The sequence below is a fragment of the Hypomesus nipponensis genome, chromosome 8 (assembly GCF_054491055.1).
Source record: "Hypomesus nipponensis isolate SF chromosome 8, ASM5449105v1, whole genome shotgun sequence".
NCBI classification, from domain to species: domain Eukaryota; kingdom Metazoa; phylum Chordata; class Actinopteri; order Osmeriformes; family Osmeridae; genus Hypomesus; species Hypomesus nipponensis.
Window position 1 is genome coordinate 1077948 of NC_140368.1, and position 13179 is coordinate 1091126.

A 13179-nucleotide genomic window follows, 5' to 3' on the forward strand; every position below is an offset into this window, starting at 1 on the left:
TGCTGTCAGGACGTGTGCTCCCTGTGTGAGGCCCTCCCTCCGTGCTGACCACAGGTGTCCAGGCTCTCGTCTGAGGCGTCGGGGCAGTGAGGCGTGCCGTCACACAGCAGCCCGCGCTCCACACAGGCCCTTCCCCCGGGGCAGGGCACCTGGCCGGGGCCGCAGGGACGCTCACACCCAGCCTCGTCACTCCCGTCCAGGCAGTCAGTCTCCCCGTCGCAGCGCCAGGCCAGAGGGACACACTGGCCGCTGGAGCAGCTGAACTCATACGGCCTGCAGGCTGGGGAGGACAGACTGTCACACTGATGCTGCTCACCAGACTGTTATACTGATGCTGCTCACCAGACTGTTATACTGATGCTGCTCACCAGACTGTTATACTGATGCTGCTCACCAGACTGTCATATTGATGCTGCTCACCAGACTGTCATAGTGATGCTGCTCACCAGACTGTTATACTGATGCTGCTCACCAGACTGTCATACTGATGCTGCTCACCAGACTGTTATACTGATGCTGCTCACCAGACTGTTATACTGATGCTGCTCACCAGACTGTCATACTGATGCTGCTCACCAGACTGTCATAGTGATGCTGCTCACCAGACTGTCATAGTGATGCTGCTCACCAGACTGTCATACTGATGCTGCTCACCAGACTGTCATACTGATGCTGCTCACCAGACTGTCATAGTGATGCTGCTCACCAGACTGTCATAGTGATGCTGCTCACCAGACTGTCATAGTGATGCTGCTCACCAGACTATGTCACACTAATGCACCTTCCCACTTTTAGGAGGAGAGGAGAGGAGAGAGGAGAGGAAGAGAGGACAGAAAAAAGGGAACCCCATCCTGCAGAGCAGTTCTGCCCTCTCATTCCTTAGACTCACCAGAAGTGGGGCCGGTCGGGGTGGGGGGTGAGGGGGGCGTTGCCGTGGTGACGGTGTGGCAGTTGGCCCTGTCCTCGTCCTCGCCGTGGCGACAGTCTGCCACACCGTCACACAGCCTGGAGCCAGAAACACAGCTGCCGTCGCTGCAGGGGAACTGGCCTGGCCTGCAGGTCGCTGTCACGCACACATACACAGTGAGCACGGTGCCTATATGTTACCTTATATGAAGCTTTTTACATTTACATTTACATTTATTCATTTAGCAGACGCTTTTATCCAAAGCGACTTCCAAGAGAGAGCAAAAGAGCATAGGTCACTGATCATAACAACGACATAGTCCCAAACATTGCGAGCAGCCAAAACATGAAGCATACATTGTGAAAAAGCTAAACAAGTGCCAAAAGGGAAGACCCATAAGAGCATGTAGTTATACAAGTTACAAATTAAAACAACATGAACCACAAAAGTGCAGGACTGTACCTGTAAAAGAACAATCAACAGTAAAATATTACACAGCAAGTACAAGACTTAACTTCGTTATATCTAACCTACAATAGCAACAAGTCACTCAATAAGAGTCATAGTGATCCTGGAGGAAACTAACAAGTCCAGCCAAGCATTCCTAAGTGCCGTTTTTTCCTGCCAGTTTCATCTTAACTCAAGAGACGGTCCCACCAGCCATCCCGGGTACCGTGTTCAGCACAGCAAAGCATTCTGGGACGTACCGTTGGTTGGGCAGACAGCCTCGTCGGTGCCCAGGGAGCAGTCCCTGTGGCCGTCACACACTCTGTCTGCCGGGATACAGCGCTGCTCCCCCGGGCACTGCAGCTGGCCGCGCTCACACACACACCCCGCCTCGTCGCTCAGGTCCCCACAGTTATCACGGCCATCGCATCGGAGCAGGTACGGGATGCAGGGTCCAGACACACACTGGAACTCCCCCGGGCCACACTGCACCCCACAGTCTGCAGCACACACACACACACACACATAGACCAGAGATGGGAAGTCAGTATTTGGTGGCATGATTAATGTGATTTGTCGTCATTGCGACCATTTTTTCCTTTCCTGGCTATCAGACACAACAAACGTAAGCTAGTCTACGAATATACCATGGAGCTAGGCAAAAGGCTTCAAGAATATATATATTTTTTAACGGTAAACAGGGTCACTGGGACTAGTAGTAGGTGTCGATAATCAGAAAATAATGGACACCCCATGCTGCCAATCATAATCGAGTATTCACCCAGACCAATCATAATCGAGTATTCACCCAGACCATTATATTAAATGTGTTTGAGATAACAGTAGTGTATCTTGCTGGTATACAAATAAAAGTTCTACGTTGTTGCCGTGTTTTGGTATTGAGATATTTAGGGCAGGTATTGTGTCAGTCATCATTTTGGTATTGTGACAACACTACATATGCCACCCACACATCTAGCACACACACCCACACACCCACACACACACACACACAGGTAACACACACACACACACACCCACACACACACAGGCAACACACACTCGCTCATCTCTCTCACACACCTCGCTCATCAGACCCGTCAGCAAAGCCGCAGTCCAGCCGTCCATCACACACGCGCCCCGCGTCCAGGCAGCGCCCGCTGGCACACTGGAAGTCCCCCGCGGGGCACAGAGCCCCCGTGGGCGGGGCCCCGCAGAGCTCCTCGTCCGAGCGGTCGGGGCAGTCGGGGTGTCCGTCGCAGCGCCGGGTGTGGTCCACGCAGGCCCCGCCTCCACAGCGGAACTGTCCCGGAGCGCAGCTGGTCAGACACAGCTCATCAGAACCGTCCCCACAGTCGTCCTCGTTGTCGCACGCCCACTGGGAGGGGATGCAGCGACCGCCCCCTGCACACTGGAACCCCGGGCAGGGGGAGGGGGGTGGGCAGGGGGGGCCCTCGCACCGCCACAAGCCCTCCACACATGAGCTGGGGAGGGAGGGGACAAGGGATGAGAGGAGGAGAGGGGAGGGGAGGAGAAAGTGGAGAAGGGGAGGAGGAGAGTAGAGAGGAGGGGAGGGGAGGAGAGAAGGAGAGAGAAGAGGAGGAGAATAGAGAGAGGAGAGGAGGAGAATAGAGAGAGGAGAGGAGGAGAGGGGGGAGAGAGAGGAGAGGAGGAGAGGGGGAGAGAGAGGAGAGGAGGAGAGGGGGAGAGAGAGGAGAGGAGGAGAGGGGGGAGAGAGAGGAGAGGAGGAGAGCAGGTCCTGACCAGTTCTGGCAGTGCTGTGTGAGGGTTGTCCCAGGGGGGTACAGGGATCCTTCCCAGTCGCAGGGGCAGAGAGAGGGCGTAATGCAGCCCTCACCTGCAGGGGGAGACACTGAGTCAGGCCCGGACAGAGGGACCACACTACTGTTCATCTGATTCACATTCACTATCTTATTCATTGTTGTAGTAATCTTCTTAAATTATATTCATTTTCACAAGAGTGTTTCTTGAAGCAAACCCGGGTCCTCTGACTCCACTTTACAAACTCTGCTTTAACCAGCCACACCACTGAACAGCAGCTCTGTAACCAGCCACACCACTGAACAGCAGCTCTGTAACCAGCCACACCACTGAACAGCAGCTCTATAACCAGCCACACCACTGAACAGCAGCTCTGTAACCAGCCACACCACTGAACAGCAGCTCTGTAACCAGCCACACCACTGAACAGCAGCTCTGTAACCAGCCACACCACTGAACAGCAGCTCTGTAACCAGCCACACCACTGAACAGCAGCTCTGTAACCAGCCACACCACTGAACAGCAGCTCTGTAACCAGCCACACCACTGAACAGCAGCTCTGTAACCAGCCACACCACTGAACAGCAGCTCTGTAACCAGCCACACCACTGAACAGCAGCTCTGTAACCAGCCACACCACTGAACAGCAGCTCTGTAACCAGCCACACCACTGAACAGCAGCTCTGTAACCAGCCACACCACTGAACAGCAGCTCTGTAACCAGCCACACCACTGAACAGCAGCTCTGTAACCAGCCACACCACTGAACAGCAGCTCTGTAACCAGCCACACCACTGAACAGCAGCTCTATAACCAGCCACACCACTGAACAGCAGCTCTGTAACCAGCCACACCACTGAACAGCAGCTCTGTAACCAGCCACACCACTGAACAGCAGCTCTGTAACCAGCCACACCACTGAACAGCAGCTCTTCTATGGTGCGTGTGGGGCTATGAACATGCAGGAGTGAGGTAACCAGCCGTGTTCCACGTACCGTGGCGCAGGGTCCCTGCGGGGCAGTAGCAGCCCTCCAAGCAGGAGAGGGCGCTGCAGGGGGAGTCAGGGCTGGAGGGCGTGCAGGGACAGGAGGGCGAGCAGGCTGGCCCACAGGCCTCGTACACCTGGCCCTGCTCACACTGTAGGGCTGCACACAGGAGGAACAGCAGGTTAGGGTGTGTGAGTGTGTGTAGTGTGTGTGAGTGTGTGTGAGTGTGTAGTGTGTGTGAGTGTGTGTAGTGTGTGTGGACGTACGACAAAGGTCCTGGCTCCTCCATCTGATGTAGACTCCTCGGCTGTTACACTCCTCAGCGTAGGCTGCCAGGGCCGTGCACAAACACTCACAGTCCCCTCCAGAGTCACACCTAGACACACACACACACGCACACACACACGCACACACACAGAGGATGAGTGATCAGTATACAGGGTTGATGGTTGTTGACAGTAACACTACAGGACAGCAGGTGTGGTAGGTACTGTGTAGGGCTACAGGACAGCAGGTGTGGTAGGTACTGTGTAGGGCTACAGGACAGCAGGTGTGGTAGGTACTGTGTAGGGCTACAGGACAGCAGGTGTGGTAGGTACTGTGCGGAGCTACAGAGCTACTCACCCACAGGCGTCAAACACACACCAGTCGTAGTGCTGCTGGTAGGGCACCTCTGGGTGGCAGGGAGAGAACAGCTGCTGGCTGAGGAGCCCACACCTCCTGCGGGCCCACCCCACCCTGGACGGGTTCAGCTGGGGCACGACACAGGTCACAGAGGTCACACAGGGGACACAGGTCACACAGGGGACACAGGGGACACAGGTCACACAGGGGACACAGGGGACACAGGGGACACAGGGGACACAGGGGACACAGGTCACACAGGGGACACAGGGGACACAGGGGACACAGGTCACACAGGGGACACAGGGGACACAGGTCACACAGGGGACAGAGGGGACACAGGGGACACAGGGGACAGAGGGGACAGAGGGGACAGAGGGGACAGAGGGGACACAGGGGACACAGGTCACACAGGGGACACAGGGGACACAGGGGACACAGGTCACACAGGGGACACAGGGGACACAGAGGACAGAGGGGACACAGGGGACACAGGGGACACAGGGGACAGAGGGGACAGAGGGGACAGAGGGGACACAGGGGACACAGGTCACACAGGGGACACAGGGGACACAGGGGACACAGGGGACAGAGGGGACAGAGGGGACACAGGGGACACAGGGGACAGAGGGCTGTGCACGTGTGCAGTGTGTGGATACGTGTGTGTGGTGTTTTCCTGTGTGTGTGTGCGTTTCACCATGCAGGGGTCTCTGAGGTCCTGGTTGGCCACATCGGGGCAGGAGGGCGTGACCTTCCAGGAGTTTCCAAACAGCTCAGCAGTGGACTCCACGATGCCCTGCCGCGTGGTGAAGTCGTTCTCCGTGTCCCCGTCGAAGTTCCCACACAGCCCCCCCACCCGGCCCCTCAGGTGGGGCGCCAGGCGCACATACACACGCATGCCTGCACACACACACACGGTTACTGGAGCTGGGTGTGTTTCACTGGACCACTGTGTGCATTTGTGTGTGTGAATGGATGTGAGTTGGAGTGGGTGCGTGTATTGGTGTGTGTGTATTTGTATGTGAGTGTGTGTGTGAGAGAGGCACCTCCGTCCCAGAGCAGGGTGACGCCCAGGCGAGAGGACAGGGACAGGAAGAGGCCAGCTCTCTCCAGGCTCAGCCCGCTGCCAGAGTACGTCCTGGGGAGGGACACTGCCATGCCGTTCACCGTCACTGCCTTGCCTGGAACACAACACACACAACACACTCTCAACACGCACTCAACACACACACACATAACACAGATGGATGTCTACCTGTATTCACAATGTCACCCTCACTAGGATCAATATCAACACACTGTTGCAGCCTCCTTCTGGCTTCTCCCTGGTTGTGAATCCTCTCCCCGCCCCCTCCCTCCCTCCCTCCTCCCCCCCTCCCTCTCCCCCCTCCTCACCTCGTAGCAGGTGGATGGCGGTGTTGCCCACCCTCATGGTGACAGACTTGGTGCAGGTGACCCCGGTGCTCCCACAGGGCACGTTCTCGGCCGTGACGCTGAACAGCCCCCCCCGCTCCTGCACCAGCACGTACTCGCAGTCACCCAGGAACGAGAAGTGCCGCCCGTCGAACGTCACGTAGTGAGGGTCTCCCGTGGCAACGCAGGTGCCGACGCACGGGATCTGACCGCAGTGCCAACGCCGCTCCTTACACACACTAAGGGAGGGAGGGAGGGAGGGAGGGAGGGAGGGAGGGAGGGAGGGAGGGAGGGAGGGAGGGAGGGAGGGAGGGAGGGAGGGAGGGAGGGAGGGAGGGAGGGAGGGAGGGAGGGAGGGAGGGAGGGAGGGAGGGGGATATTTACGACAGCATGGATGTTGACAGACAGTGTGTAACCAGGTGATCAACCAGGATAGCAGGTCAGTGTAGCATGACTAGTGTTGGTCTCCAGATAGAAAATCCAGTCTAGAACCAGAAGTGTGTAGATCCAACAGTGCTGGTTACCATGTGTTGCAGTCCTTGGTGATGGTGTCGTTGCTATGGTACTGACGTCCGTTGTGGTGGCAGGGGCAGTCCTCAGGTGCCACGCAGAGATCCCCCTGCGAGGGCGGGGCACAGGAGACAAGCTCACACAGTCATGTCACACTGGGCTCACTCAGAGGAAGATTTGAACCTGGGACCTTTTGATCTGATTCAGATTCTCTAACCACTGAGCTGCACCCCTCCCCAGTCCAATAGTACCCTCAGCAGGACATTCTGGTTCAGTATTTGGTCATTTATTGATACATATTTTAATATACATATGTGGTTTTGGATCAAAGCGTGTGCTAGGTGAATAACATGTATTAGGGGGCACCCACCAGGAGGACAGTACCCTGGGGGCAGACACAGCCAGACAGGGGCTCAGCACAGGGGCCGGGGGGGCCGGGGGGGCCGGGTGGGCCAGGAGAGTCCAGGCTGGAGCAGGTGCGGAGGCATGAGCTGGGGGAGTAGACCAGAGATCCTGGACACTGGTTCACCCTCACACACTCCTGCTCTGTACAGTTCCAGACTCCATCTGTACAGACACTGGAAGGAGGGAGGGAGGGAGGGAGGGAGGGAGGGAGGGAGGGAGGGAGGGAGGGAGGGAGGGAGGGAGGGAGGGAGGGAGGGAGGGAGGGAGGGAGGGAGGGAGGGAGGGAGGGAGGGAGGGAGGGAGGGAAGAGGGTAAGCGGGGAAGAGGGGGGAGAGCACACATCCAAAGAGATAAGGTAAAGAAAAGGGTTGGACAAGAGGGTCATATTAAACCTCAGAGTTAGCAAGGTGTTTGTGTGTCTGTGTGTGTGTGAGGGTTCAGTAGACCTGAACCTTGACCCAGACAGCAGTCTCGTATCATTCTGAACAGATATGACCGTGTTAGTAAATGAGACTGGCCATGTCCTCTCTCAGTTTAAGAGTCTAGTTGTTGCACACACACACACACACAGAGGGCAAAGGAGACACCAGTTTAATCAACACTCTCAATGTGTGTGCTTGGTTTTCAACCAAATTACAAATTACCACACAGCAATGAAACCAGCTAAGAACATAGTTTCTTCACAGTTTCCACAGATTGAGTTGTTACAACACTTTGTAGCCTGAACAGTCACACCCAGGACACAGACACTTGAATGATTCAGCAATTATTGTAATAATAATGGGCGATGTTTGATTCATATTACACGTAACTACCATGTATATACATACCAATACCTACCAACACTGTTTTACTATACCATGTAGTTACATGGTAGTTCATTTAACCTTGATGTAAATTGCTGCCTAATATGTTAATAATTCATCACTTAAAACACATTCATTACATCCACAGCGACATTTGCGGGGAGGGGGGGATTTGAACGTGCAAGCCCACAGTTTCATGTGAGATTGTGTCAGGATGGTGTGTATCCCTTGAGGTCACGTGATGGAAAGACACAATGAAATCAACCTATCCTGAGACAGGAGGGAAGCAGCTATAGAGTGATTTCATCAGGTCCCTCACACCACAGAGCAGGGCCCTCACACCACAAAGCAGGGCCCTCACACCACAGAGCAGGGCCCTCACACTACAGAGCAGGGCCCTCACACTACAGAGCAGGGCCCTCACACTACAGAGCAGGGCCCTCACACTACAGAGCAGGGCCCTCACACTACAGAGCAGGGCCCTCACACTACAGAGCAGGGCCCTCACACCACAGAGCAGGGCCCTCACACCACAGAGCAGGGCCCTCACTGCAGGGTTCCTACCAGGTGTGACTGGTTCAGACAGCATGCAGGGTTCCTACCAGGTGTGACTGGTTCAGACAGCATGCAGGGTTCCTACCAGGTGTTGCAGCCTTTCTGCAGGACACTGGCTGCCTGGTACAGGGTGTCTCCGTGACGGCAGGGGCACATGCCAACGGGCACACACTGGCCCTGCTGGTCCTGTGCCAGGCCTGGGGGGCACTGGCAGCCTGGCACACAGCTCCGGGGGGTCCCCACACACCGTCCTGCCCGCTGGAGGTCGGCACAGCTGGTGCCACATGCACGGCCACACTCCTGGTAGACCTGGCCCCCTGTACACTGCAGAGCTGTGCAGAGGGAGGGGGACAGGGGAGAGGGGAGGAGAGGAAGTACTGATGTTTCTAGTCTTATACTGTTTTGTACTTTGCTGCCTGTGTCCCTCCTTCCTGTTGCTGTTCCTCTCCCTGAGCCTACCCCCCCCAGTCCCTGCCCAGCCCCAAGAGGACTCTTACGACAGAAGGTGTGGTTGCGCCAGACGACGGGTGCTCCCTCCTGGGCGCAGTGGCGGGCGTAGGCGGTGAGGACGGCACAGTGGCAGAGCCCCCGGGGGGAGCAGCCACACACCTCCCCCAGACACACTCGCATGTAGGCCTCCCTTTCCACCACGTCATGGCAGGGCTGCAGGAGCACAGGGAGGGGGGAGGAGGGGAGAGGGGAGAGGGGGGGAGGGGGGAGGAGGAGAGAGATGAAGGGATGTCAGATCTATTCTTGAGACAGGCAGGTTTTCACCTCCTCTCACACACATACGCTTAGCAACAAACTCTCCCCACCAGCTTCCTGTTCACACAGGCACACCCACCTGGAAGGCAGGGCTGTGTATGATGGAGCAGACGTGCTCAGCGTGCTGCCTCCTCTGGCTGAAGGAGGAGCAGGCGTCGGGCTCTGGGCCCCCCGGGCCCCCAGGCAGCAGGCAGGGCCCCAGGGAGAACCTGGACACGAAGGCAGGAATGCTGGTCTCCACGTCACCCTCTGGGGTGGTGAAGTCATCCAGCTGGTTCCATGTCAGGGTGCCACACAGGCCTCGGACCTACGGACACACACACACACACACACACACACACACACACACTGTAATACCTGTTGATTGTAGGTCAGATAATAAAATAGGGGATGTCCAGCCGTAGGGGAGAAGGCCGAGGTCTGGGCTCCAGCTGTATCATGCTTGTGACTCCTCCCAAAGAAAGATGTCACAAGTAAGAAACAACACATTCCTGAGTTATGAAATAGGCGATAGAATAGGGGTATTGCCAAAGTTTAGAAGGAGAAACTATTGGAACATAAGCCAGAGAAGAGGGCTGGTTCTCGTGGTAGAAGGGGTGAACAGGGGTTCACCTAGGACCTAGGAAGGAGAAAACATCATGGAGAAGGGAACGAGCTATGGAAAGATGATGTGGCAATATTCCTCATTTACACTATATAATGTGTGGTATCTTATCTATACAATGTGTGGTATCTTATCTATATAATGTGTGGTATCTTATGAATCGTTAGCTTGTTGTGTCTTCCTGTATCACTTGAGCGTGGCTGAATAAACCATCAAGTTGCCTTCAAGCTCCAAAGTGTCCTCCAGTACCTTGTGGGAGAATCCGGGCTGCAGGGTGATGAGGGCCAGGGGTCCGTCCAGGTGCCAGAGCAGCTGAGCCCCGAAGGTCTGGACCAGCAGGAAGGAGGAGGACGGCCGGCTCACCACCAGGTCTCCCGTCTCCACAGGCAGCGCCGCCTTCTGGCCGTTTAGCAGCACTGCACCTGGGGACGAGCAGGGGGAGGAGAGGACACATGAGGGAGGGAGGGAGGGAGGGGGGTAGAGAGGGAGGAAGGGAGGGAGGGGGGTAGAGAGGGAGGAAGGGAGGGGGGTAGAGAGGGAGGAAGGGAGGGGGGTAGAGAGGGAGGCAGCAGGTGTGTTGTGTGAGGCTCACCAGACTCTGTGATGGTGACGGTGGTGCGCAGGGCTGTGACGGACATCTCTCTGAGGCAGCCCTGACCCTCCCTCAGCACACACTCACCACACCCCACCCTCACCTCCAGCTTCTTGTCCACAAAGTCCTGCACACACACACAGTTATTTAATCTTATTCATCAATTGTAATTTTACTATACGGCAAATTTACACTGCTATGTTCCAGTGGGATGGATGGATGAGGTGTGTGTGTGTGGATGAGGTGTGTGTGGATGAGGTGTGTGTGGATGAGGTGTGTGTAGAGGAGGTGTGTGTGGATGACAGGTGTGTGTGTGTGTGTGGATGAGGTGTGTGTGGATGACAGGTGTGTGTGTGTGTGGATGAGGTGTGTGTGGATGAGGTGTGTGTGGATGCCAGGTGTGTGTGTTTGGATGACAGGTGTGTGTGGATGAGGTGTGTGTGGATGACAGGTGTGTGTGTGGATGAGGTGTGTGTGGATGAGGTGTGTGTGGATGACAGGTGTGTGTGTGGATGAGGTGTGTGTGGATGACAGGTGTGTGTGGATGACAGGTGTGTGTGTGGATGAGGTGTGTGTGGATGACAGGTGTGTGTGTGGATGAGGTGTGTGTGGATGACAGGTGTGTGTGTGGATGAGGTGTGTGTGGATGAGGTGTGTGTGGATGACAGGTGTGTGTGTGGATGAGGTGTGTGTGGATGAGGTGTGTGTGGATGACAGGTGTGTGTGTGGATGAGGTGTGTGTGGATGAGGTGTGTGTGGATGACAGGTGTGTGTGTGGATGAGGTGTGTGTGGATGAGGTGTGTGTGGATGACAGGTGTGTGTGTGGATGAGGTGTGTGTGGATGAGGTGTGTGTGGATGAGGTGTGTGTGGATGACAGGTGTGTGTGTGGATGAGGTGTGTGTGGATGACAGGTGTGTGTCTCACCTCTACAGCGATGAAGGAGCAGGCTCCGCCCTGCATGGAGTACCTCTTCCTGTCAAAAGTGGAGACCTGCAGCGCCCCCATCAGGCTGCACTGGGCCTCACACCTCTCCCCCGAACACTGCCACTGACCTGCCCTGCACACACTGGGGGGGGGACAGGTAGAAAGGTGGGGGGGGGGGACAGGCAGAAAGGTGGGGGGGGGGACAGGTAGAAAGGTGGGGGGGGGGGACAGGTAGAAAGGTGGGGGGGGGGGACAGGTAGAAAGGTGGGGGGGGGGGACAGGTAGAAAGGTGGGGGGGGGGACAGGTAGAAAGGTGGGGGGGGGGACAGGTAGAAAGGTGGGGGGGGGGGACAGGTAGAAAGGTGGGGGGGGGACAGGTAGAGGAAGTTGGAACAGAGGGAGGGGGGAGGAGGAGAACAGAATGAAGACGAGGAGGAGTGGACTGCATGAGAACAAATTAAATTGTTTAGCCAAAAAAGCAGTTAAAAAACAAAGAAAAGTTACAAGTGCTCAGTATCAGGAGGGTACCAGAGGAGTGGGGGGGGGGTATCAGGGGGGTACCAGAGCAGTAGGGGGGGGTATCAGGGGGGTACCAGAGGAGTAAGGGGGGGGTATCAGGGGGGTACCAGAGGAGTAGGGGGGGGTATCAGGGGGGTACCAGAGGAGTAGGGGGGGGTATCAGGGGGGTACCAGAGGAGTAGGGGGGGGTATCAGGGGGGTACCAGAGGAGTAAGGGGGGGGTATCAGGGGGGTACCAGAGGAGTAGGGGGGGGTATCAGGGGGGTACCATAGGAGTAGGGGGGGGGTATCAGGGGGGTACCAGAGGAGTGGGGGGGGGGTATCAGGGGGGTACCAGAGGAGTGGGGGGGGGTATCAGGGGGGTACCAGAGGAGTAGGGGGGGGTATCAGGGGGGTACCAGAGGAGTGGGGGGGGGGGTATCAGGAGGGTACCAGAGGAGTAGGGGGGGGGTATCAGGGGGGTACCAGAGGAGTAGGGGGGGGTATCAAGGGGGTACCAGAGGAGTAGGGGGGGGCTATCAGGGGGGTACCAGAGGAGTAGGGGGGGGCTATCAGGGGGGTACCGGGGACTCACCAGGTGTTGCACCTCTGCTGGATGGCGGCTCCAGACTGGTAGGTGCGTCGCCGATGGAAGCAAGGACAGTCCTCCTTCCTCAGACACGCCCCCTGGTGGAGGAACCGGCCTGGGGGACACTCACACCCCCCCACACACTCCTCCCTGCACTGGCCCGCCCCAGAGGGGGGCTGTGGGGACGAGCAGGTGGGGGGGCAGGAGGAGACACAGTCGGAGAACACCTGTTCCCTCGGACATACTCTCTCTGGGAGGGGGGGGGGACAATAAGTCTGGATCAGAGTTATTCTTAGGTACCATCAGTAGACCAGGAAGTGTCGGGTGTTAGACCAGGAAGTGTTGGGTGTTTGACCAGGAAGTGTTGGGTATTAGACCAGGAAGTTTTGGGTGTTAGACCAGGAAGTGTTGGGTGTTTGACCAGGAAGTGTTGGGTATTAGACCAGGAACTGTTGGGTGTTAGACCAGGAAGTGTTGGGTATTAGACCAGGAAGTGTTGGGTGTTAGACCAGGAAGTGTTGGGTGTTTGACCAGGAAGTGTTGGGTGTTAGACCAGGAAGTGTTGGGTGCCTACCACACAGCTGTGCTCCTCTCCAGCTGATAATCACGTGGTGCTGGGCACACTCGCGAGCGTAGCTGGCCAGCGTGTCACACGTGGAGTTGTCCCTCTCCCGGGGCCCCAGGCTGCAGTACAGGTACAGGCAGGTGTCCACATACTCCCCCGGGTCCACCTGGACAGGACAGACAACATCAGCCCACCACCATCTACA

At 56.6% G+C, this 13179-nt stretch overlaps 1 protein-coding gene across 1 annotated transcript in view; it reads right to left on the minus strand.

Annotated features, from left to right (window-relative positions):
- sspo (SCO-spondin) overlaps nt 1-13179 on the minus strand; it is a 76280-nt gene that overhangs the window by 45645 nt on the left and 17456 nt on the right. The window contains exons 12-32 of the mRNA XM_084703251.1: nt 12980-13140; nt 12416-12655; nt 11323-11464; nt 10397-10523; nt 10054-10226; nt 9280-9507; nt 8933-9098; nt 8521-8767; nt 7040-7247; nt 6684-6778; nt 6142-6398; nt 5793-5927; nt 5444-5646; nt 4747-4874; nt 4389-4498; nt 4132-4281; nt 3119-3212; nt 2672-2838; nt 1615-1854; nt 890-1063; nt 50-280 (exon numbers count right to left, since the gene is read on the minus strand). Of these exons, the coding sequence (XP_084559377.1) occupies nt 50-280; nt 890-1063; nt 1615-1854; nt 2672-2838; nt 3119-3212; nt 4132-4281; nt 4389-4498; nt 4747-4874; nt 5444-5646; nt 5793-5927; nt 6142-6398; nt 6684-6778; nt 7040-7247; nt 8521-8767; nt 8933-9098; nt 9280-9507; nt 10054-10226; nt 10397-10523; nt 11323-11464; nt 12416-12655; nt 12980-13140 (3676 nt within the window). The remainder of the gene's footprint in view (nt 1-49; nt 281-889; nt 1064-1614; nt 1855-2671; nt 2839-3118; nt 3213-4131; nt 4282-4388; nt 4499-4746; nt 4875-5443; nt 5647-5792; nt 5928-6141; nt 6399-6683; nt 6779-7039; nt 7248-8520; nt 8768-8932; nt 9099-9279; nt 9508-10053; nt 10227-10396; nt 10524-11322; nt 11465-12415; nt 12656-12979; nt 13141-13179) is intronic.